This window comes from Ailuropoda melanoleuca, chromosome 14, assembly GCF_002007445.2.
Source record: "Ailuropoda melanoleuca isolate Jingjing chromosome 14, ASM200744v2, whole genome shotgun sequence".
Classification (NCBI taxonomy): domain Eukaryota; kingdom Metazoa; phylum Chordata; class Mammalia; order Carnivora; family Ursidae; genus Ailuropoda; species Ailuropoda melanoleuca.
In genome coordinates, this window is record NC_048231.1 from 105,768,642 (window position 1) to 105,794,001 (window position 25,360).

General features: G+C 46.3%; 1 protein-coding gene across 14 annotated transcripts in view; it reads left to right on the plus strand.

Annotated features, from left to right (window-relative positions):
• Nucleotides 1-25,360, plus strand: part of ATP9B (ATPase phospholipid transporting 9B (putative)) — a 246,726-nt gene that overhangs the window by 113,939 nt on the left and 107,427 nt on the right. For 13 of the 14 annotated variants that reach the window (XM_034642307.1, XM_034642309.1, XM_034642302.1 and 10 more), the window contains 2 exons: nucleotides 474-549; nucleotides 6,437-6,513. The exons of the other annotated variant lie outside the window; for it this stretch is intronic. In XM_034642307.1, coding sequence (XP_034498198.1) covers nucleotides 474-549; nucleotides 6,437-6,513 — 153 coding nt within the window. The remainder of the gene's footprint in view (nucleotides 1-473; nucleotides 550-6,436; nucleotides 6,514-25,360) is intronic. 14 annotated transcript variants of the gene reach the window in all.

Below are 25,360 nucleotides of genomic sequence, written 5' to 3' on the forward strand. Positions count from 1 at the left end.
CTCCACGGTCCCCAGATAGTCCCATCAGACAGATTGTGCCCGTGCAGTCATGGCCCAGGTGGGGAGAGATTCCTGGAGCTCCCTGCTCTGCCCTCTTCCCAGGATCCTCTGTCTCAGTTCCCTTGTTTTTCACCTTTATTCTGCAGTGCCATTTCACTGCTCATTAACTGAATCCAGCTTGTACACTTGTTTTTATCACTGCAGATATCTGAAGTAAAAAGTTGCGGGGCGCCTGGGTGGCACAGCGGTTAAGCGTCTGCCTTCGGCTCAGGGCGTGATCCCGGCGTTATGGGATCGAGCCCCACATCAGGCTCTTCCACTATGAGCCTGCTTCTTCCTCTCCCACTCCCCCTGCTTGTGTTCCCTCTCTCGCTGGCTGTCGCTATCTCTGTCGAATAAATAAATAAAATCTTTAAAAAAAAAAAAAAAAAGTTGCTTACTTGCCATTTTTCCCCCTCTCTCTCTCTGAACAGGAAGACTGTGACCCACCCGTTCATGAGAGTCTCAGCATAGAAAATACGCTGTGGGCAAGCACCATTGTCGCATCAGGTATGAAGTGAGTTCTCTCCTTAGCGTCAGCTCTCACGTACAGGTGGTGCTTTGTGTATTGGAGTGACTCTGGGCGGTGTCTCTGAGAATGCCTTGTGCCACACAGGGACCTTACTGATCATACCCTATAGTTGGCGGGTGTGGGGTAGGCACTGAGGGGCTGTGTTCTAGGCAAGCTCTGGCTGTGGGCTGTGCATTGCAAGGAGCAAGACCCAGAGCAGTGGGGNAGACCCCGGGGGGGGGGGGGGGGGGGGCAGGGGGTGCACCCTCCATGGCACAGGGCACACGCATTTGCTGGTACTTACTTTTTCTCGGCAAATTTGTCAGTGTCCCTTACTGGGAGGTGGCATAGCACAACTGGGGAAGCCAGTGGTGGTACTTGGGGGAGCTTCCCACTCCTTGGTCTCCCAGTAGGATTTGTAAGAGGTCACTGTGGTGGGTTGTCTGTCGGGGAGAAAAGTATTAGGTGAGATGGGGGCCTTGGGAAGTATTCCATGTTGGGCCTTTGAGGATGAGGGTGAAACTTCTTAATTTTCTTGTGAATGAGTGAAATTAGAGGATGTTGGAGTATTTCTAGCGGCTGAACGGGGGAGGTCCCTTAAATATACATTTTGGAAAGTAAATTTCTCTGGGAGGTATTGAAATCTAAATGATGATCAGCTTTTCAGAAAGTAGTTGACTTGCTAATGGTAACCAAGACTGAATCTTAGCAGCAGGGAGCATGAAGGATGCTGGTGGGGAGGAAGGCTAGGGAACGTTTGGGGTAGGGCTGTCTGTCTGTTCAGTCTGTGGCCCAGCGCCAGCAGCCTTCCTATCTTGGAGCCCTGTTGCCCTTCTGGTGGTTTTGTAAGAATCCCTCTGCAGACCAGGAGCTGTTGAATGCACAGGCCTGGGGAGCTCAGGGGCAAGGACGACTTAGTAAAGTGAGGCGGGTACTTTACGCTCTGCTGAGTACCCCCCAAAACAAAGAAGCCAAAATCCTTTCTTGGTCAGAGTTTGAGGGAGGAGCAAACAGGTGCGCCAGGTAAAGGGGTGGAAAGGTGTGGGAAGGGCTCGTGAGCGCACCAGCAGCTGTGTGAGGGCCTGGGGCGACAGTAGGCTAAAGAGGTTGGCACCGGGGCCTCATGCCCAGTGCTCGGGGGAGGGCAGGGCAGTTCTGTGTGCATGTGTGCGTGGGGGGGGGCTTTGTGCACAGCAGCATGTAAAGCAGACTCCTGTAGGAGTCCACGTGTGCACCGTTTAGGGAATAGAGGATGAGAGGGGTCTTAGTTTTATACTACTGTTTTCTGTGTTTAACAAAAAGCTTGGTAGCAAATAGGACAATTTTAATAGAAATTGAGGTATTTCATGATTTTTGTACTGATGATTTTTAAAATTTCTCAAAAGAGAATGAGAAGAAGTAAGGATAGCACACCAAGGAGAGAGTCAGGGGGAGCAGGCCAGGTCTCAGGCTCTGCAGACCCCAGGAAGGGGAGACTCACTGTGCCCATGGGGTCACTGTGGAGAAGGCCAGGAGAAGTCTCAGAATCTTGTGCTCATACGTCTCCCACGCTGCTGTTCGGCGCCGACCTTGCTGACAGCGGTGCCACAGCTCAGTGTGGTGCTGTCGTCAGTAACCTCGCTTCACGGGCCCACCTTGTCCGCATAGTCACACAGCCAGGCTGGCTCAGGATCAGGATTTGAATCCAGGCGGCTGTCCTTGACAGCTGTCACCCTTCAGTCTTTAGCATTTAATAGTTTATAGGAAAGTATTTAAAACATACTACACATAAGCTGATACTTGGTTACAGATTTCACATTTTCCATGTCTAGAGCTGTATTCTATTTTGTTTCCATCATATTGAAGATGCTTTAAAAAAAAAATACATTTTATTTGGTCTTCCGTTCCCTGTGTATTAGAGTGCTGGTACTCATCCCCAGTGCTGTCGATCTGTGTCCTTTCTCCTCACAGAGACAGAAGCCCCCGAGCCTAAGGCTTCTGTGATGCCCCCGATAATTCCCTGCACACACTTTTCTTCGCCTGTCCTCCACTCGCTAGGTGACCTTGACACGTGGTAGCTCCTAGTTGCATATGTGGGCAGAACAGACACAAACCTAGGTGTCACATGTGCTTGCCATGTTGAGGACGGTTTCTGATGCCCTGATGTGTAGAATGCAGCTCACCCAGGCATTTTAACTTCCAAGAAAGTATTTATACTGCTCAAAAACCATCTGTTCAAAAAAATTTAAATAAGACACCTCTGATTTTAACTTGTGTTTGGACATTTTAAAAATGCAAGCTCTTTTCATTAATTTCAAATATTTTAACACATACTTACCTTTATTTAAAAACCTTAATAATGTGAGCTATTACTAGACTCTATATATTATCAGTGAGCAGTGTTTGAAAGACCTTGGGTTTCCAGGAGTAATTTAAGGGCTCATATCTTCTTTATACTTGATTATAAGTTGAGAAAGAAAGACCAGATTTTTTTAAATCTAATTTTTTAAATGATACGTGTCCACTGAATTCAGGTTGCCTCCTAGTTGGGGTGAACGTGGGCCTTCCTCTCTTGTCCTGGAGTTCTGAGTGCGTGGGAACGAGGGCTCACGTTAACACCACAGAGGATCCAAGGACCAGGGGTCACCAAACAGGGACAAACACAACTGCTTGTGGTGCCCTCCGTCTTCCTCTCCCTGTCGGTCAGTGAGTGTCGTTCCTCCAGGGCAGAGTCAGTGTCCCAGAATGCTGCCACATGGCAGATGATAAGTGGACAAGAGAGTGTTCTGATCTTAAACTGCCAGGAGCCTGGAAGCGGAGGTACGCCTTTAGAGCAGGGCTGCCGCGCGTGTGTGCCGACGGGGGTCCAGGGCGACCTCTCTAGAGTGGGGGCGTGTGTGCCGACAGGGGTCCAGGGGCGACCTCTCTAGAGTGGGGGCGTGTGTGCCGACAGCGGTCCAGGGTGACCTCTCTAGAGTGGGGGCGTGTGTGCCGACAGGGGTCCAGGGCTGGTAGTGATTGTGATAAATACAGAAAATGAGAGTAAACACTTGGACGTTTTTATAGCAGTTTGATGAAATAATTTAATGTTGAAAAAATCGGGACATATATATTCTTTCTGGTTTTTGTGTTGTTTCATTTCTCTTGGTAATTTTTGGCACGATATTTTATGAGACTAGTCCATGCGACAGATGAGAAATTTTAAAATCACACCCGTGCCTTTAGTGTGCATGGTTTGTGAGGCTTCTGGTGCAGAGAGGTTGCTGGATGGGCGTTGGGAAAGCAGGAGAGGCTGTCCCACGACAGTCCCCTGAGGGACCTGACCCAGAGAGCTCTGGTGTAGCTGCATGGAAGAGCGTGGTGGCACACGGTGCAGGAACAGTGGGAGTCACAGAACACAGCAGCACACAGCACCCCATGTGGGCTGCTTCTCGAACCTTGGGTCTCAGGGGTAGGCAGTCATGGCAGCTGGGAAGGGGGTGGGGCAGCCCTGCCATCCCTGGACACATGGCACGATGGGTGGAGCCCAGACCTGGTGCAGGCCGCAGTGTCAGTCTGTGTGCCTGGCTCGGTCTCTCCGTGTTGCTGTCCTGAGGCGAATCCATAGTCTTTGCTGGCCATCTTCTTTGTGTTCGCTGTCCATTCCAGGTGCAGGAAGACTCTGGAGTGAGTGGGCAGCCCATGCTTGGGGTTCTGTTGAGACTGGCACAAGGAAAGCAGTTTCTTCACAGGAGCCAGCAGGTTCCTAAGTGACAGTCAGGAAATACTTCGGTTGGTTAAGAGCTCTCGAGGTCTGTCCGTCCGTCTGTCTGTCTGTCTCTGACACGTTATCTCTGTCAGGCTTTCTGATGAATGTGCTCTATTGTGTTCCCTCTCAGGTTTCGTTTTCTAAATGAACAGGTAATCCCTTTTCCATATATATATATGTATTTGCCGTACATACCGGATTTGCTCAACCTTTCAGCCTGTCCTAGTCCATAAGTAGGTGGCCTTTGTCAAAAAGAATGGAGAATACTGCAGGTACTTCGTACTGACTTTAGTAATTTTAGTAGTTAAAAAGCATGACAGACTCAGGAAAGAAAACAATGCATTATTCTAAGTACACTGAATATTCTTTTTTAGTGAAAATGGGATGAGATAATACATATGAGAGCCTTTACCAGACTTCAGTAGATTATACAAGGAAAACTACAGAAGGAATTCTGTTAAATACTCTTTACGTATGATATATTTAAGATGCAAATACTGATTATATGTAATATTATGTGCATCTGAATGCAGTATGTTTTGTTAGTCTTGTCATTTCTCAGATTGGATTTTGGATACTTCTAACTGTAATGCCAGCTTAGAATCAACATTGCTAATAGTTTGTCTGGATTTTAGGACAGTGTTTTCTAGCCTGATTAATTTTTAAGTCTTTTCTGAGACTCTTTGTTCTGCTAATATTAAAAATAATTTTGCAGTTTGTCTTGTTCCGTTTTTGTACTTTTTTTTAACATTAGTGAGCTTATTTAACATGAGACGCTCCTATATTTTGTTTAAGTTTAATTGGCAAAGTAGGAAGAAAATACTGATCAGTCACATTTAACCTACTGCTTCATTGATGCCAGCACTGCCGCTGTTTGTTTTGGGAGAGTCCTCGATGGTACCGGGTCACTCTGCAGTCCGTGCTTTCCTGAATGCTAAGTACGGACCTGTCGTCTGCAGGTCTAGTTGGACAGGGCTCTAGGAAGGTCGCATCTGTGCCGTTTGGGCCGCCTTCTGTGCTGGAGGGGCTGCTCTGCTTTCGGGGGCTCAGGAAATTCAGCCTCGCAGCTCTGTCAACAGCACACGGTGAAAAAGGGGGGAGGAAAGGAAATGCTTATTTTGAAAGACATATGTGTAACCTCTTCGGGAATGTGACCGCTGAGCAGCCCTAGCACCTCCGTCTTCCTGAACATTCCACAGAGGAAACGGTTCGTTATCTAATGGGTATAATGTGCAGCTATCTGTTCATATAAATCCAAGAGATCACTAAAATCACATTTATTCTATGGGTCCTGACTTACGACACGCTAAATTTCACACATTAATGTGACATCAAAGAGTTTTTGTGTAACTATTATAGTGGATTCTGCAATGGTGTTTGTCTCAGTGAGTATTTATGGGCGCGATTGTCTTTCTTACTTCAATCATTTCTCATCCTCAGAATTTATGAAAACCAGGAATATAAATTATGCGTAGCTGCAGTTTAGAAACAGACCTCTGTGGTTTTTAATTTGATACTACAGAGGCGAGTGCCTCTGAGCTTTTGTAATCCAAGGGTTGTTCTAGGGGTATTTTAGTATTCTTTTACCTTAAGTTTGATAGGAAACCAGACTTTTCAGGAGACGTGAGTAAAAAAGACTAATAACATCTAAATTCAACATCAAATATTATTTATGTAATTGTTTATCCGTGTTTTAATTGTATATGTGCTAAAATGTCAGCAGAGGCTCTTGGACCTGGTAGTACCTGAGTCTCTTGTACAAGGAAGGTGGTTCAGCTGATGCAGTCTTGGTGTGAAGGTCCCACGATGCATCTGACCACTTGAGAACGCAGCCTCTCTTCACTTACCTGCGCTCTTTGCACGTGTGAACCAACGAGCAATGTCACCCTTTCTCTTGTCAGTGAAAAGAATGTCAGTACATTTGCTGATGTTGAATGGAGGTAAATTTGTATAGCTTAAGAAATCATTTGAGTTCCTCAGAGTTTATAAAGTTGAGATTAGACTTTGTTGAACTAGCCAAATTAAATGTGCTGTTAGATAAATTTATATAAAATTAAGTAGTGAATAATATTTTCCATCAAGACAATTGATTAGAAAGTGTTCTCTCTGTGCTTACCCTTTGAGGCATCTCTGTAAGGACCACTTTCGTGTTTTTGCAGGTACTGTAATAGGTGTTGTCATTTATACTGGAAAAGAGACTCGAAGTGTAATGAACACATCCAATCCAAAAAATAAGGTAGGCTAGATTAAGGAGCGGCTGCTTTAATGACTTGGTTTTCCCTTTCAGTAAGAAAGTACGTGCAGTTCTGAAGAGCTGGTTCACTTTAGCTTAATATTTAACCTAAAAACAGACTTTCAAAAATGTTGGTGATTTCGGATGTGAATTCTCTGTATTATGTAACAGCATGTGCATACTGAAGAACTTCCAAGTACCTTTTCTTGGTTGATCAGAGTGTCTATGTCTCTTAAGTTTTCTTTGTTGGATATACAATTTGCCCGTAATTTGATTGATAGTGTGGTCTCTCCTTTTCAATTTATTTATTTTACAGTTTGCACTCTTTTTTTATGCTGATTATTCATTTTTAAAATAAAAGAATCTGTATTAATATTTTATAGTATTTGATAGTGTGACATTGTTGAACTCATTTATTTTCATTTCACAAGCATGTTGAAAACAGCTTTTAGTTTTAAAGACTGATTACGTTCCTGAATTGATGCTGTTCCTTTTACACTCCAGAGGTGGTTGTGTGTGTGCGCAGCGTGTGTATCCAAATCACACAGGAGCAAAAAAATCAGTTTGAGTTCACAGTTGCTGTTATGTGGTTAATACATTTAGTAGAGTCAAGTCACAGAATGTGCTGATGTCCACTTTATGAGAAGCTCTCTTTAACTGTGCATTTTACTCCTCTTTACTTGAAATATAATCTGAGGTGTGTCTAACTAGAGCAAAAAAAGAGCACTGTCCAGGATTCATACCTTGCTTTGTGAGTAATTAATAGAAAAGTTTGTCTTTTGTAGGACGTTTCATTGCAAAGCAATAGAAATGAAGTAATTCTTTGAAAAGGTATTTCTAAGGACAAGATGTAGTCCGTTTTTTCAGCTAAATACTATTTTAAAAAACAGTTACCCCTCCCAACACGAGGAAGGCGCCCCTTACCCTTTGAGCGTCTGTGCCCATGTGCAGTGCAGCAGAGTGGCTCTGATGTGTCCTGTCTGGAGAGTGTCCTTGCCCCCGCCGGGTCACACGAGTCGTCCCGGGGAGCTTGACGAAATAGGGCTCGTTAGGACTCCAAATGTCTGTGTGTGACACATTTACTAAAGCGAAAGACTATTATGTTAGTATAAAATCTGACTGTGATAACGGGGAAAATTATCCCTGCTGATGTATATTACAACTTTGGGCTAATTGGAGGAAATCGAATATACCACAAGTCATTATTTTTTCCGTAGAGTTAAATTTATTTAAAAATAAATTATTAAACAAATTATTGACAGAATTATATGCATATTTGTGTATGTTTTCTGTGAAGTACAGCGATTTTTTTCTTTAGTAAGCAAAACTAGAATGTTCTACTGATGCAAATACAAGTTCTGGGATATATTTTGTTTCTTAATCATTTCTAATCATTTTACTTTTAGGATGACTTTGAGGGTAATTTTAATTTTAAATATTAAGTTTTAAAATCTTAAAAGTTATCCTGTCATGTAACACAACTCCTGTTTCCTCCCACCTTACTCTTCAGGGTAGCCTCTTTTCTGTCCCCTCCCATCGCCTGTGTCCACACCTCACTGTTGTGCACACACCTTAGGTTTTGGCTCCTATGTGCTTCCCCTTGGGCGTGGACACAGAGGTAGTTGGGTGACCTTTCCCAAGTGTATGCCTGCGGTGAGGAACTGTGGCCTGGGGCTTTGCTGCCTGGTTGGAGTCTAGGCATTGCCACTACCTAGCTCTGTGACCCTGGGCAAATGGCTTAATTCTGTGTCTTACTGCTCGGTCCATGTTACCCATCAGTACTGTCCTCCTGTAAAGTGAAGTGTGCACTGTGAATGAATGCCCAGCCCTCGTTGTCGACCTGAGATACTCAGCGTACACCTGGCTGTGCAGGCACTCTGCCCCGCGCTGCCCCGCCAGGTGGCATGGAGACCTTCTCCTTGCCCATATCAGCCTTCCGTTTCCGCTTCTCCTCTTCTTCCTCTTCCTCCCTCCCTCCTTATAAAAAAAAAACACCAAATAACTAAATTTCCTTGGTGTTAACACACCTGTAATAGGAAGGGTATCTTTGACTTTTTGCAGAACCAGATTCAGAACCCGCTCTGTCACTTGTCAGCCTCACATGTGGAGCAGACGTGCTCGTTCATTGGCTGGTACCTTCCTGGTGCTTCATCAACAGTCAGACCTCCCCTTCCAGTTGGAGATCCTTGTAACTGTGTTCGCTGAGGCCCAGGCAGAGCACTGACATGTGGAAGGTGCTGTTCAAAGCTCTGTGTGTGTGTGACGTCGTGAATCTGCACGACCACCCTTGGAGGAAACGGTGTCATCTGGTTCTGGAGCGGGGATGTGGTGCGGGAGGCTGTGCTTGTCACCGTGGTGCGTGCTTCTCCATGAAAGCACTGTGGGTCACAGAGCACCAACCTGAGGGGGAAACACTTTTGTAAATTAAGGAATACTCTTAGGAGAAGAATAAAATCTCAAAATTTGCATGCATCATTAAATCCTTCTAAGTGTCGATTGCCAGATTTATAAGAAAAAATTTCAGGAAACATTATAAGTATGCTACAGTGGGCAAAAAGTAACATGTGATTTCTCTAGGGGAAGTACTGATGTATGTTGAATGAAAAGATGATGTGATATTCGAATCCCTAAAGAGAGAAAGGGAGACAGAAAATATTATTCACTGTAAGACGTAACGTGAAGACGACATCTCAGTGTTCTTCCGGTAGCTTACTAAACCAACAAACATCTGGACTTCAGAGAAGGCTACTGGAAATAAAAAGGAAGCATTTCCGAGGGAAATGAGATCATTTACCTGAGTTTCTCTTCTCTAGGGAAGCACACTGTTCCTTGTGCCGTATTAGGGGCAGCAACAGACACGGTGGTCAGGCGAGATTTTGCTGTGGCTTCATGACAGCAGAGAGATTGGGGCTAGAAATACATATTTATGCTGGAGTCCTGTAACTGAGTCATGCAGTGATACAGATTGCCCTAAAATCCCCAGTGGCTTACTATAACAAAGACTGCTTTTCTCCTCAGTACTTGTCTGCCGTGTTGGCAGGTGCTCTGCTCTTCCTGGTGCCTCAGGGAACCCTCCTGAGCGCGTGCTTCCATGATCACTGGGTACGAAGACACAGATGTGGCAGCTTACATATTGACTCTTGCGGCTCTGCCTGTCAGTGGCACAGGTCACCTTTCCTTGGCCAGAGCAAGGAGTGGCCTCACGGAAGGTGAAGGAATCAGGAGAGTACAGGCCGACCCCAGTGCAGAAGGAGGGAAAGGGGGACTATTTAATGACTTACGACCACTGACTACCCCAGTGTGGTCATAGATGAGAGTTCCTAGGCCTTTTGTGTAAGTAAGAGCCAAAACAAAACAGGAACTTCGTAAAATGCTGAATAGCGCTGGCAGCGAAGGGCTGAAGCTGAGGAAGAGGAGCCGGGAAGGAAGGCTGAAGGAGGGAGGCGCTTCTACTGGTGGGTGGAGGCCCACAGTGCGCCAGTGCTATGGAGGTCATCGGCGGGAAAAATGAAAAGCGATGAGTGGATTTAGCAATGGGAGAATCATTGTCTTTGATTTGTTTTGGGGGAATCAGATGCAAAAGCAGATGGGGGACTCTATGAGGAAGGTCGGGGATGAGGGGAAGGACAGCGTGGCCAAGGATTGGGAGCGTTGGGAGGGAGCCCAAAGCACTGGGATTTTACTGATTTTGTTTGTTTCCGGTGAGAAAATTACAAGATTATTCATGCTGTCCATGAAAGAAGAGAGCGTCTTAGTTTATAAAGGGGAAGCTGTAGTCTGTGGAAGAATGAGTTTCATGGGCATCCTGCAGTCACTCAGATCACTGGAGAGAAGATTCTGTGTTGTCAGCCTGGAAAGAGCTGCCGTGTGCAGTAGGGCTTGGCTCCGTGGCTCTGGACACACGTGGACAGTCCTCAGTCCGTCAGCCAGTGTCTTTCGCTCCGTAGTGCGTGTATTCCCTGCCTTCCCTGTAGCGTGTGGAAGAGGGACATGCTCATTTGTGAGCTTCTGGGCTGGAAGAAGCACTACCGGAAGAGCAGTGCTGACTGGCGGGGGAGAAGCAAGTGACAACAGTCATTCCGGTGGGGAGAGCTCGCACAGCACAGCAGGCAGGAGGCTGAGAGGATTCGCCTAACAATTCAGCCTCGTCAGTTCTTGAGCAGTGTGAAGGACCCAGCTGCTGCTGGAATTCTTCAGTTTGTAATGGAGCCAGTAATGAGCATGTGGCTTTCTCAGGCCCATGTTCAGGAGCCTCAGAGCAGAAGCAGACACGCGGACAGAGAAATGGCTGGTCCGGAGCGACAGGTGGTGGGGCGGGTGGGTCAGGGGGAACTTCGAGCAGTTGTGGCCACACCTGCCTGCAGGAGCACACTAGACGTCACGGCCCGCTCGTAGGGCCCCTGTCCCCCTTGCCCTCTGCCCCATGCAGGCGTAGAGTCGTTGGTGAGGGCCATTGCACAGAGCCCTGTCTCCCCCTGGGAAAAGTACCAGCCGCCCTTGTGGGTCAGGGGATGTGAGTGTGACTTCCCCGTGGAGGCCGGAGGTGCTTGTGCACCAGCATTTGTAACTTTCAAAATACCCTCCCAGAACTGAGTAGAGGGATACTTGCCATTTAACCAGTTTTGCTACTTGCTTCATAAAACCTATTTTTAAACTTGTCATTCTGCCCATCTCATTTCCCAAGCCTTAATATGGGCATTTTTCCTTTTGTCTTCATTTTGTCTATTTTGTTCTTCTCTCGCTGCTTGTTAGAAAGAAAATGTCAAACAGAAAAGTGAGGAGAAAAGCATGATCACTTGTCTCATCTTCTCCTGTGGCCACAGATGCCTACCACTCTATCCCAAGCACGCATTTTAAAGAACAGAGATGGGGGCACCTGGGTGGCACAGCGGTTAAGCGTCTGCCTTTGGCTCAGGGCGTGATCCCGGCGTTCTGGGATCGAGCCCCACATCAGGCTCCTCCACTGGGATCCTGCTTCTTCCTCTCCCACTCCCCCTGCTTGTGTTCCCTCTCTCGCTGGCTGTCTCTCTCTGTCTAATAAATAAATAAGTCTTTAAAAAAAAATAAAGAAAGAACAGAGATGAAGGCACTTTATCTAGCTGCTTGTTAGCCACTGTCTTGCTCTGCGACACCGCTCTGTCCACACGGCCTTGTCTCGTGGCCCAGCTGAGCGGCCCCCGGCTGGCGGCATCAGCATCACCTCTGTGTGCACGGAGGCTGCCCCTGGGTTCTGTCCTGGACCTCCTGGATCGGAACCTGGGGTACAGCCACCCCGGAGCACTGTGATGCGTACTGATAACCGAGAGACACCGCCTCCTCGGGCCACGACAAACCGAGATGTAAGGAGAGTTCACGGGCAGATAAAGAAGCTGCAGCCGGATTCCCTGGCTGACGGGTGCCCCACGTTCATGCACCCTTTCAGCTGGTAATTTTATAGAGTCAGAATATACAGCTTTAAGCTTATTACAAGGGTTTATCAGAGTACTTCGTAAAACGTAGCACGTTTTATCCAGTTGTGATGATTAATACCAGATTCTGCGGTGTTGCTTGATGGAGGAGAGTCGTGAGATCTAGGCCAGTCCTCGAGGCTCTTTCAGAACGAGAATGCGTGTTTCCAGCGCACCGACAGGCGCAAAGTAGGGACATGGGCTCTACCCAGTCTGAAATTGTTACCTTAAAACTTCCAACAAATCCAAAGTTTTTATTACTAAGCAGTTACTTTTATAATAATATTTGGTGAAAGTTTAAATTATAAGGAATACAACTTGAGTAATGGACTGTTTTATAAAACCTAGCTTGAGATATATTTAATAAGATGATACTTGATTACATTTAAGAGGGAAAAATTCTTACAGGAGGTTAAGAAAAATCAATTGTGACAGGCTGCCATTTTCATGCCATTCATAATAATAAGTTGCTCAGAGCAAGAGCATCAAGGATGTAATGGTAATACAAATTGCTTCAAGCAGTTATTGTAATCCCTTGGGCATATTGATTTGTGTTTCTAATAAAAAGATGCTTTCAAACGTCTCACTGACAGACAGACAGGTGATATGTGCCATTATGTGAATTAGAGCTGCTGCTTGTTCTCTGAATAGTCGTAGAGGCATCTTCGGATAACAGAACAAAATAGAATCAGCTCTGCTGTACTTCATGGGTTGAAATATCAAGGCTGTGTTGGAGAATAGCTTTCTTATTTTAAAAAGGACAATTTATTAATATTTTAAAAGTTATTGACTTATATTAAGATGTTACCATAGAATAACTTGCTTCTCTGTTTTCTTGTGGTTGCGTGCAATCATAGCACCCCTTAATTTTTCTAATAATTGCCTTCTTGAGCCATAAAATATCTTTGGGTTTAAATATGTGTTTAGAAACATGATCACGTGCCTCACGCAAGTCCTGCGTGCCGTAGAATACGGCAGCATGGTCGGTCTCTAGATAGCGAGGCTTCGGGAATGCTGTATTTGCATAACTGTTATTAATACTAACAAATCGTAGTGTTTGAAGGCCTCATCAGGAAAAGGTCAACGAGAGAAACAAGCCTACAATCGTGTGGTCCAGCGGCGTGCCGACAGGACCCAGTGTGGCTGTCGGTCACGGCCGTGCACCCCACCGTTGCTGCACTTGTGTGACTGCACACTGTCACATTACAGCTGCTCACAATTAAAAGTTGTGCTTCTTCATCAGCACTGCGAATGTAAATAAACTTATAATTTCAGGAAAGCAATAAAGAGGCAAAATGCGAAATGGTTAGAAAGCAATCCTAATGATAACATCTGGGACATAATGCTCTATCAGAGTATGCAGCAAATATCTACACCAGAAAACCTGGATTTAGTCCCTAAGTTCCTTTTAAATATGAATTTGATTATAAAGCAGGTGTTCTAAATAGGAACACGAGTGTATTTATTATTTAAAATAAATACTTTGTATCACTAAACAGACTTAGTTTTACATAAAGTTCTGATTGATGAGGGCTTACTAATCATTTGTTGCGTATTTGGTGAGAACTACTCCATAGTATTTTATCATTTCTGAGCAGTATAGTTAAATTCTTTATGATCAAAGTCTTAACAAAGAAGTACAGGGACATCTGGGTGGCTCAGTTAGTTAAGTGTCTTGACTCTGGATTTTGGCTCAGGTCATGATCTCAGGGTCCTGGGATCAAGTCCCGAGTTAGGCTCCATGCTCAGAATGGAGTCTGCTTGAGATTCTCTCTCCTTTTCCCTCTGCTCCCCGCTCGCACCCTCTCTCTCTCTCTCTCTAAGTAAATAAATCTTTAAAAAACGAAAGAAGTGTGATTTATCCAAGAAGCAAATATTTTCATAATTGTCTTTATTTTTCGAAATCCTTGTTCCCTTACTCTGAGGCTATAAAAACTTTTGGAATTTGTGGAAGTTGCGATGCCTTGTTGATCACGATGTTTCCATGATCTTTGTATGAGCCCGCAAAACTGAGTACTTACCATCACCACATTATCCTGAAGCCTTTTTGGTGGAAGCCATTTTGGACAGGTGAGAAACAGGGCCTGGAATGTCTAGTAAGACTGAGAGTCAGGAGTAAGACCCATTTTGAAACTTTGACGGGAACTGGAGAAAGGTGGAGTGTGGGTGATGGTGGTAGGAGTGGATAGTGAGGTTTTCCCGTTGTTTCGAGATTCCCACAATCTGTGTCTTCTCGCAGGAGGGCTGTGCGGGGTCTGAGCGGTACAGACCCGCGGTGCGACCGTGCACACGGAGGCCTCCATGGCCGTCCCAGATCAGGAGCAGGTTGCGCGCATGATGTGGGTTCAGAAGCAGACTTTCCTGGGGTGGGGGGAGATTCCAAGGCAGGCCAGCAAGAAGGGAAGGTCACTTGGTTTCCTTGCTGTACCCTGGGAAGGCCTGCTGTGCAGGGCGGTCGGGCGCCACGGTGGCTCCTCCTCCTTGGAGACAGAAGCTGGTCGGGGAGGGGGGACATCGACTCCCCAGCACCTGGCAGGCCGTGTAGGGTGCTTGGCCTGGGGGAGGCGGGAGGCCTGCTGGCTCCTTGTGCAGAGCGCCTCAGGCTTGCTGCCAGGGGCCGAGCCGTCCCCCCGGAGAGCCGCCCCGTGCTGGCCGTGGCAGTGTCAGGCCTCTGGCATAGCACTCACCACGTGTGCTCAATGATTAGATCGTTTTCTTAAGGAGCCGCTTGTTTTTTTCCCCTCCATAGTTAATTTTTTCTAAGCAACAATTATTTAAAAATATTCCCCAGAAACAAATCTTAAAACATCTGGTTTCAACTTAATTGTCTTCTCATACATCTGAAAATAAATTCTGAATGCTACCATTTTTTAAAAATTTGATTTGTCGACTTTGGAGTACCAACTGTACCAAAATTTCTTTTTTAAAACGGGATTAACTAAAACATGTGTATGATAAATTTAACATGAAATTCAGTGGCTTTCTCTTCTCCTGTGTAATCAGCAGTGTCAGCTAATAATTACCTTCTGTGAAACTTTACAATATATCGTGTGTGTGTGTGTGTGTGTGTGTGTCTGCATGTGTGGGGGGAGCTTTCCCGCTGTGATGAGCTGCTGACTGCCTGGGATTTCTCTCTGAGGGGCAGTCATCCACAGCAAGCATCTCTGAGAGGCTTGTTTTAAAACTGTAATACCATCAAAATCAAAACTTTTTTGAGGCCTTGAGTCAGAATGACATTTTTGAACATAGGACACAGAAACTTCTGTGGGATAAGTTACACATCAGATGTTCCTTTTTTTAATACCTTCAGTATAAATTGAAATCAGCATGCCAGGGTATTTCTTTATAGTATTTTCAAGAGTATATAGGAAAAGTTTCAAGTGAGCCCAAAACATACTGTTTAAAGATTAATTAGTCCCTTCCTCCAGTGAACATAGCCTTCCAGTGGCAAAGCTTTATTAAATATTAGTTGAAATACTTAACTGTTTGATGTTTTTAAATCCTGGTGGGAGGTGATGTCATGGGAGGAGCTCTGCACCAGGCCGGTGGGGAGGGGTCTCAGAAGGAGGGATGTCTCGAGGTCGTGGGGTGACAGGGATGCACAGGGCCTGCTGGGTGTTTCACATATTGTCAACACCTGCTTCCTGGTGATTGTGTGAGCTTGGTCCTGACGCAGGTTAGTAACTGAGGCTGGGTTAGTTAGTGCAGTGGCCTGGCTGAGTGAGCTGTTGGTTGGTTGATTCGAATTTGTGCTGAAATGAGGCCAACATTGAGAGGACCCTTCAGAAGAGCCATGTCTTGTGTTTTTCTCGTTCCTGGCAAAGGAGGGCGCGCTGGTAAATGACAGACCAACAGTGACAGCGGGGTGCTAACTGTGCTGCCCTGGGGCTTAGTGTCACCCCGGGCACCTGTGTTAATTGGCTTTTTTACCCCATTAAAACTTCTAAGTTTTTAAACAACCAAGCCATTATTACAGACAGAACGATGACTAACCATACTTTCTGATGATGAGTCTTATTTTTTGAAGCACATCTAGTTCACAAAAATTTTTACTTTCAAAACAGGTAGAGAAGAGGAAGTGTTTGGAATGCAAAGTTTGTGAAAGTTTTCACCCTGATAATTAGGGACTTAGAACTATCTATTTTATACAGATACATACCAGAGTGGATAGAACATTGAAAATATAGTTACTGCCTAAGCTGCCAATCACTGTTTCCGTAGTGGCTTCTTTGGCAGGAGATGGGGTTGTAAAAATTCAGGTGAGTTTAAGATGTCCGTGTGAGAGTATGTGTGCTGTGTGGGTGCCTGGCACACCTGTGTGCTGGTGGCTGGAGCGCCAGGCTCTCATCATCCTCTTCCCTTGCACCCGCGCCCTCCACCCTCCCCACCCCCTCCTCCCATGAGGCTGGCCTCCCTTGTCTCCCCGTGGTTAGCAGCACCCGCGCACATCTCGGCACCCCTCCACCCATCAGGGCTTCCCGCACTGCTGGGATGGCACCCCGTCCAAGTGCTGCTGCCACTCCCTCACCCACACAGCTTCAGGTAGCTGCTGTCCTGTTTGCCGTCGGCATCACACCCAGCCACACTCATACTTACAAAGTGCAGATTGGTTGAGGTTAGTTTCCTGCCCAAAGCCATGCCAGGGGTCCCTGTTTCTGGCAGAGCAAACGCTGGCACGTGTGCTGTAGCCAGGAAGCCCTGACCTCTTCCAGGCGTTCCTTCTGGGCTACGCACCCCCGCCCCCCACCTGCTTGGTGCTCACCCTTCTTGGGCAGCCTCAGAGCTCCCTGCATTAACCCTGAGCTCTGAGGAGAGACATAACGAGATCATCGTATGACTAGTCTGTTTGTCTCCTCCACTAACAGGTAAGCTTCTGGACTGCAGAGATTGTTCACGTTTGTATTTCGGCTGCCCTGCCTGGTGCACATGCTTAGCAAACTGGTTGAACAAAGGACTAAACCTGGGGTAACCGTTTGTTTACGCGTCTGCCTCTTCCACACATTTTAAACTCCCTGGAGGCGGAAGCTGTGCCTTGTTCTCTCCCTGCAGCTCCTCAGCCATGATCGCTGTTGGGCAGTTTAGTTAGGAGTCAAGAAGGTATCCAGATGGTTCACCTAAAAGTGATGTGGTGTCTTTGTGGGGGACGTGGGCCCACCTGTGTTAAACCCTGGAGACTGGAGATGCTGTCCTGGGTGGTGGAAGTGCTCTGGCAGTGCATGGAGGGGCGGGGGGTGGGCTACAAGGTGGAGGACGCATGTACTGATCACTTGCTGTACTTGAGACACTGCACTTAGCACTTCTTACACTGTCTTACACGTGACTGGTGGTTTTCTGTTTGCTCCTGGCGTTATCATCTGTCTGTTACTGTCCTTGATTGATGCTTTGGCCTGTGGGAGTGCATTCAGCCCAGTGTCTGCATCCCATTATCATAAAGCCATCATTTAGAAATACTGTAAGTAGTGTTGGGAAAATTGGACAGCCACATGCATAAGAATGGAACTGGACCACTCTCTTACACCATACACAAAAGTGGACTCCAAATGGATGAAAGACCTAACTGTGAGACAGGAGTCCATCAAAGTCCTAGAGGAGAACATAGGCAGTAACCTCTACGACATCGGCCACAGCAACTTCTTTCATGACACGTCTCCCAAGGCAAGAGAAACAAAAGCAAAAATGAATTCTTGGGACTTCATTAAGATAAAAAGGTTTTGCACAGCAAAGGAAACAGTCAACAAAACCAAAAGGCAGCCCATGAAATGAGAGAAGATATTTGTAAGTATCTTACCAGATAAAGGGTTAGTATCCAAGATCTATAAAGGACTTCTCAAACTCAACACCCAAAAAACGAATAATCCAGTCAGGAAGTGGGCAGAAGACATGAACAGATATTTCTCCAAAGAAGACATACAGATGGCCGACAGACACATGAGAAAATGTTCCACATCATTTGGCATCGGGGAAATACAAATCAAAACCACAATGGGATACCACCGCACATCAGTCAGAATGGCCAAAATTAACAAGGCAGGAAACAACAAATGATGGCTAGGTTGCAGGAAAGGAGAACCCTCTTACACTGTTGGTGGGAATGCAAGCTGGTGCAGCCGCTGTGGAAAACAGTATGGAGGTTCTTCAAAAAGTTAAAATAGAGCTGCCTTACGACCCAGCAATTGCACTACGGGGTATTTACCCCAAAGACAAAATGTAGTGATCTGAAGGGCACCTGCACCCCAGTGTTCATAGCAGTAATGTCCACAATAGCCAAACTGTGGAAAGAGCCCAGATTTCCATCAACGGAAGAATGGATAAAGAAGATGTGGTAAATATACACAATGGAATATTACTCAGCCATCAAAAAATGAAATCTTGCCATTTGCAATGACGTGGATGGAGCTAGAGGGTATTATGCTAAGCGAAATAAGTCAATCAAAGAAAGACAATTATTATATGATCTCACTCATTATGGAATTTAAGAAACAAAACAGAGAATGATAGGGTAAGGGAAGGAAAAACAGAACAAGATGAAATCCAAGAGAGAGAAAAATCATAAGAAACTTTTAAGTATAGAAAACAAACAGGGTTGCTGGAGGGGAGGGGGATGGGGTAACTGGGTGATGGGCATTAAGGGGGGCACATGATGTAATGAGCACTGGATGTTATATGCAACTGGTGAATCACTGAACTCTCCCCCTGAAACTAATAGTATATTGTAACTAAAATTAAATTAAAAAATGAAAATAAGAAATCAAATAAAAATACTGTTTTATCTTTCTGCCACCAAAATATGTTCCAGATTCATCTTGTAGTTTCTTTGCCCCTGTTCTCGGATCAGCCCGGGGATCAGCCGTGGTTCCTTCCGACACAGAATGGTATTTGGAAGTTAGGAGGGACCTGGGTGTGCTCTCTGTTGTTGATACGTGCTGTACCCAGACCCAGGCATCGGACAGAGTAAGGAGACAGATGGAAGTGTGACTGCAAGATGGATGAATGGACACGTGCATGCACAGACACACGCCATTAAGCCTAATTTTATTTATGTATATTGAACACTGTGACTTCAGACACACTTGTTGCTCCGGTTTCTTCTAGTTTTCTATCTCTGTAGTGAGAAACATGGTTACTGCTGCCCTTGGTGTGTTTACTTATTGATTAGTCCCCGCACTTGCCAGCTGCACCTCTTTCCTGCTGTTGAGCTCCAGCGCCTTGTCTCCATCCTTGCTTGTCTGCTTCCTCGGGGGGCTTGCTGCCAGCCCCCCACCTGGGCCTGTCCCCTCTTGGGGGGCTGGACCACTCTGCTCGGGCACAGACATGCACATTCTGTTTAGAAAGGACAGGGACACTTTCAAGTAATTATTCTCCAGTTGTTTATTTTTGTTTCATTTCAGTGAGGGCTAAAACCATTGTGTATTCATTTTGTAGACCTCAGCCAAAGCTTATAGTGTGTTAAGATAGACACATGAGGTGTTCAGTAAATGCGGATTGAACAGATGAGTCCGTTGTTGAGAGAGCCAGTGAAAGGCGTATTAAATACTTAAAGCCTCACCCTGAAGGAGCATTTAGGTGAGTATAGAATAATATTTGTCTTTAGTTGATTTAAGAGGAAGTGAGATCAAAATTGCTTAGAGTCGCTTTGAGCGTTGAATATAATGTTTCTCTGGTGAGCAGGGTTTTTTATTGTTTGCATGTCTGTGGTCACAGACTGCTCTGCCAGTGTAACAGGTGTTCTTGCTGGGAACCTCCATCTTTCCATAGAAAGTCCTTGACAGACACAGGTGCTGGGGCCTGATTCTTCACGTGGACTCAGGCTCCCCACCCTCCGCATCTACCAAATAGCTGTCTGTGGGACCCTGGGCAAAGGGGCAAGCAAAACTGTGTTCCTTTCCTCTCTCCGCCTGCTACTCCCTAAACGAGTAGAGCTGACTTAATTTGACTTGCTGTTTACACCTGTTATTGCTTGGGATTCGAAATAAATACTGTCCTGAAAGAGATTATAATCAAAAGAGGGAATTTGTCACGGATATATTTATCTTCTGTCTCTTTCCCTACATTTTACACATAGTACACCCTTGATAGTGACTTATTTTAGGTACGAGTTGTTGTGCTGACATTACGGGTAGTTTTGTTTTTGCTTTTTTTAATATTCCGAATTAAGTGACTTCAGAGTTAATGAACAGACTCAGGAAGCTAGGCCTAGAACTCAGATTGATGTCTTCAGGCCACAGAGCAGAATTCCTGTGGACTCTGCCGTTGGTACTGACGCTCACTAAACATGGAGTCCGTCCTCTTCCTTGCAGGAACATCGATGGCGATGCTGTGCTCTGCAGAGCCGTGTGGCTGCGGAGTGCATTAGGGACCCTCTCCCACTGCCACAAACACAGACATCCGCACGAGAAGTGGAGAAACAGACAAATGTGACACTACTGCATAAAGTGCATTAACCTGTGGAAATGAGCAGCTTACGTAGGATACAATTTAGAGAAGGATTTATTTTGTTTTGGTTGAATATTTAGTCATTCAAGCAACAATCTTCTTAAGTTAAAGTCAATAATTTGTTTTTTTTATTACAATTACAAAAATTGTTTCATAGCCTTAAGACACAGACATGGTCTGAAACACACAACGTAGAAAACAGAATTTTCATAATGGGCCAATTTAATATGTTTTTAATTCCAAACAATATAAAGAAAAATGACTACTTCCAAGTTTTAATTTCGGGCTAAGATGATGCATTTGTTTCGTACTTTATATAAATGCAGATGACATTGCAGCGGCTTGATTTCTGGGGAATGTGCTCACTTTGCCTTTTTAGCAGTCAAGTCAGATTATTACGGAATGTATTCTAGATTCTAGAAGAAAATCAGATTGAGAATTTTCCTCACATTCTATAATCAGTCATCTGTTCTTCGAGATCTGTTCTCAAACCTTGGCTTTCTGGATCAAGAATCATGATACTTCTAAATCTGTGGTTGCTAATTAACTAAGACCAGTAAGTGAATCAATGTGAGTAGTTTAAGAAGTATAAAAATGTTGTTTCTTATTTTGTTAATGCTGCAGTGCTAGCTTTTCAAAGTAAAACGGTAGTTTTCATCCATCCTTCTGTCATCCTAGGGTGGCGGGAACCTCTTCTTACTGGTCCAGCCTTCTCCTCTTTATTGCCCAATCTGAATTTCTCTGTTAGTTTGGTTGTTGGCTGCAGCTGGAGCTATTTGCTGCTGTTACTAATTAACATGAAGTTGTTTCTGTTTATAACTTTTTTTTCCTTTTTATGGGGGCGGGGCAGAGGGAAAGAGAGAATCCCAAGCAGGCTCCACGCTCAGCGTAGAGCCCAACACAGGGCTCCAGCTCCCGACTCTGAGATCATGACCTGAGCTGAAATCAAGAGTCAGACCCTTAACCAGGCATCCCTGTTTATAATCTTTTGATACTAATTCACCATATATGTTTCATAATAAGAAATTGAGTATAAATCCTCTGTTTTCTGTTTAGTGCTTTACTGCTGTCCTCAGAATTACCTGGGATGCTGGTAACTTGCTCCTTCATCCATTCGTGAACACTGGTTTTGTGCTAGTGCTTTTTAAGGCACAGGAAAAACATGGGGACATAAATGTCTGTCCCTGGAAGAGCTCATCATCTGCTCAGTGGGAGACATGTTAACAGACCATTTTAAAACGGACTGGTCCTTCATAGTCTTACTAGTCCTCAGGTGTCTAGGGAGCACTGAAGACTGATCCTAACAGACCTGCAGTTGTGAGGGAGGTGTGGCCTGGAGGGGGTCAGACTGGAGGAGGGGGCTACAGGGGGCTCCCAGTCAGGGGCGAGCAGAGACCCTGGGGGCACAGGTCCTGGACCAGGAGTGATTCGGCACTGTTATCGTGTGTGGTTATGGAAGGGGGTGGCAAGAGCTGTCCTTGAAGAAACAGTTAAGGCCTCGATCACACAGGGCCTTCCGTGCCCCCGTGGAGTGCTTGAGCCAGAGGAAGATGAGCTAAGGGCAGGGAGATGTGTGTGGTTGACTCTTCTGACTGCTGTGGAAGACTGGTTCAAAAGGCCTGACAGCAGACAAGGTCTGCTGAGAGCCACTTCAGACAGTTAAGTGTCGTCATCTTTACGGCACAAGATTGAGGTAATGATACTGTATATTCTGTTCACAGTACATTGCCTGACACCTCATAAGTGCTCAAAAATGCAGTCAGAGGTGCAAGAGAACTAGAAATTTTAAAGTATTAATGGAAAGAAAATATGTAGCTTGGTGTTCAGCTTTTGAGTTTTTAAATAGATTAAAACAAATTTGATGGTCTTAAAACTGAGACTTGATTTGAAAGAGCTGGGTGCTCTTGAGAGTCAAGAAGCCAAGTGTTAAAGAAACCAAGGTGGTGGTTATGTGTGAGCAGTAGAAAAGAAAGCCAACACAGCCAAACTGTCCCTTTGTAGACATCCCGTCGTAGCCTGCTCTGGAAAATAGAGGAATGGGAGAAGCAAGAAAGAGAGGTGTGGGTGTGGGGTTCTTGCCGCTCGGAGCAGAACCGCCAGTAGCATAGCTGTGGAAGCAGAAGGCACCAAGGCCCCAGGCCCTGCCCAGGTGAGCCCTCCCACAGGTGCTGCAGGCCTCAGAGTCGTCCCGGGACAGTCTCAGAAGTTCCTGTGCTGCCAGGAGGGTGCAGATGCAGGGGAAGACCAGGAAAATGACTTCTCTGCTGCTGACTACCGACCCTGGGACTTCAGCACCCAGAGCTGGTACCATGCAGACAGTGGCCAGGGGAGGTGGCCTTCCCATCCTCAGATGCCACTAGGCCCCCCTCACCCTATCCTGGATCTTAGATGTAGGGGTGGGGAAACAGAGTGGCAAAGGCCAGAATGCAATTTAATTTAAATCTGAACTACTAATTACGAATTTTAGGATGTGACCAGATTATATTCTATTAGATTGAATATTTCGAGATTTATTTTAGGAAAATAAAGTTATGCTTTGCACATCTCACCCTACATTCTATAAAAATGATACCTACTACTCTAAAACTTCCCAAATGTTGGCAGTTTGAGGAGCTTTTGATACTTGCAGGTAGAGAATTCTAGGTGCGGTTAGATAGGATTCTGTACCTGCTGGTTAGGGTAGAGAGTTGACTGTTAGTTGGGAACGTGGGGGTAGATGCTGTTCTCATGGAAACTGTCTGAGTAGGCTTGGGCCAAGGGTGACACCTGTGCCCCTCCAAGAATTAGTGTGGTCAGAGGAGTAGAACCCACACGAAAGGGCAAAGGTATGAGTTGAATCAGAGAAGAGTTTGTAGCTGGAGGGAATGATCACCAGTGTCAAATGCAGCAGACTAGAATATACACATGGCTCTGACTGTCTGCAGGGCCCGGTGACCTCCAGGTCGAGCAGGGCAGCAGGGGAGGGGATGAGGCGATGAATATTGTCAGGCTGAGTGTTGTTTACAGGACAGAAACCAATGTGGCCAAGTTTCTGGGCCATGGTAATAGCAAGGAGGAGATGGACAATTCCAGAGAGACGAAGTCAGTAGACTAAAGTCCCAGAGGACACAGGAGGGTCTTCAGCAGAGAGGAGGGCATCCTTGACTGGATGAGGGATGTCCCATTTCATGGGACAGGAGGAAGAGAGCAGGAGGGGCTCTGGTCAGTACAGGTTCGTTCAGAGATGGCTGGTCATGAAACACCCCTCAGCTCTGTGTTCTGAAGTAGGAAACGTGCTTGTCTGTCAGAGTGAAGTCAGGGGGGGAGCCCTCTGGCCTTGAGAAAAACCTCGGGAATTTGGAGTAGAGGACCGGGAGAGCAAGCTGTTACAAAGCATGTAGAGAGATTGACCCACGTTGCGGAGGCTCTAGTAGAGGCTGGAGGTGCCATTTCTAGAAGGATGTCCCTAAGTTGCTGTGTGGCTTTCTCCAGCAATGATCCCCCAGAAGCAGAGACAGGGACGTTGGGTTTCGCTGTCAGGGTTGTGTGGGCTGTGAGTCAGGTAAGCTGACGTGCCACCACAAATGGGCCCTGACATCACCACGGCTTGGAGAACAGCCCTGAGCTCTGTGCCCACGGAGTGCTCTCCTTGGGGTGACTGGGGACTTGGGTTTCTCCTAGCTGGTGGTTCCAAACCCCCCCCCGGGGCCTTGGCACCCTCACCGCATCTAGCCAGTAGTGGGGAGCACAGTGGGCCCCGTCCAGTGTCGGCTTTGGAAGTCGGCACTCCTGGCCCTACAGCAGAAAGGAGTTGAGCTGACAAAATCAATGACTGTCTCCCGAAATCTGAGAGACAGGCTGAGATCTGCTGAGCTGGGACTGTAACCTGGAAGGAAAAATTAAGTCATTCCGACAGATTCTGGAGGACAAGTGTGGACTGTCTGAGGCTGGGACCTGGGTGCTGCCGTCTTGGGGCCTCCCTTTCGGGGGCTTTTACCTGCAGAGCCCCACCCACTCTGCAAGGCTGGGAGGGGACAGTGAGGAGTGTGCCCTCCATAACAGAGTCTTGCTGTAGGCAGTGAAAAGCCTGTCTGGCCTTGTCCCCTCTGGGGAGGGCATTTCTCCCACTCAGCCCCCCATTTGTGAAGGTGACAGATCCATTGAAAACCTGGGAATGAGTTACGAAATTACAGAACGCTCCCTGGCCCCACACCTTAGCTGCACACCGGCGGGTCTCTAGTGCCGCGGTAGCAGGTTCCAGATGGAAGAGCTGGGGGCGCGCAGACTCCCCGAGGAGCCGCACTCAGGAAGCCTGAGTCAGCAGGGGAGACGGGACAGGGGAGACGGAGCGAGGACCCTGGAGGTCCTCAGGCACCTCCAGCTCCTGCCCAGGTGTGCAGGGCATCTCGCCTGGTCCATCATGTCCAGCTTTAAACAAACCTCATAAGACATGCTGACAGGGAAAACAGTTGGAAGAGACAAAGCCAACATGAGACCCAGACTCTCAGAGGGCACAGCTTTTGGAGTTAGCGGACAGGATGTGAAAGCACCATGGTCAGCGTGTTACAGGCTCTGGTAGGAAAAGGTGAGGTTGTGCAGGAGCAGATGTGGGTGGTGTGGTGTGTGTGCGTGCAGGGGGGGCATGCTATAGAAAGGACCTTTTAAAAGGATCACTGTGACAAATGAAGAAGGGCCGCGGTGAGCTGAGCTGCACACCGCCAGCTTGAAGATACGTCAAAAGAAACTTCCAGATGAGAAGCAAAAAGAAAGAAATGAAAAAGGGAACAGAAGCCTGGAGCAGCGGCTTTGAGAAGTGAGGGACAGTGTCAGACGGTGTAACGTGCCTGTGATGGGTACAGCAGCCAGGGGACAGAGCAGACAAGTGACTGGAGCCGTAAGGGCAGAGTGTTTCCTAAAATTAATGACAGACGCCAAACCACAGATCCTGAAGCTCAGAGAACAAGCCGGACAAATGCCAAAAATGCTAAACC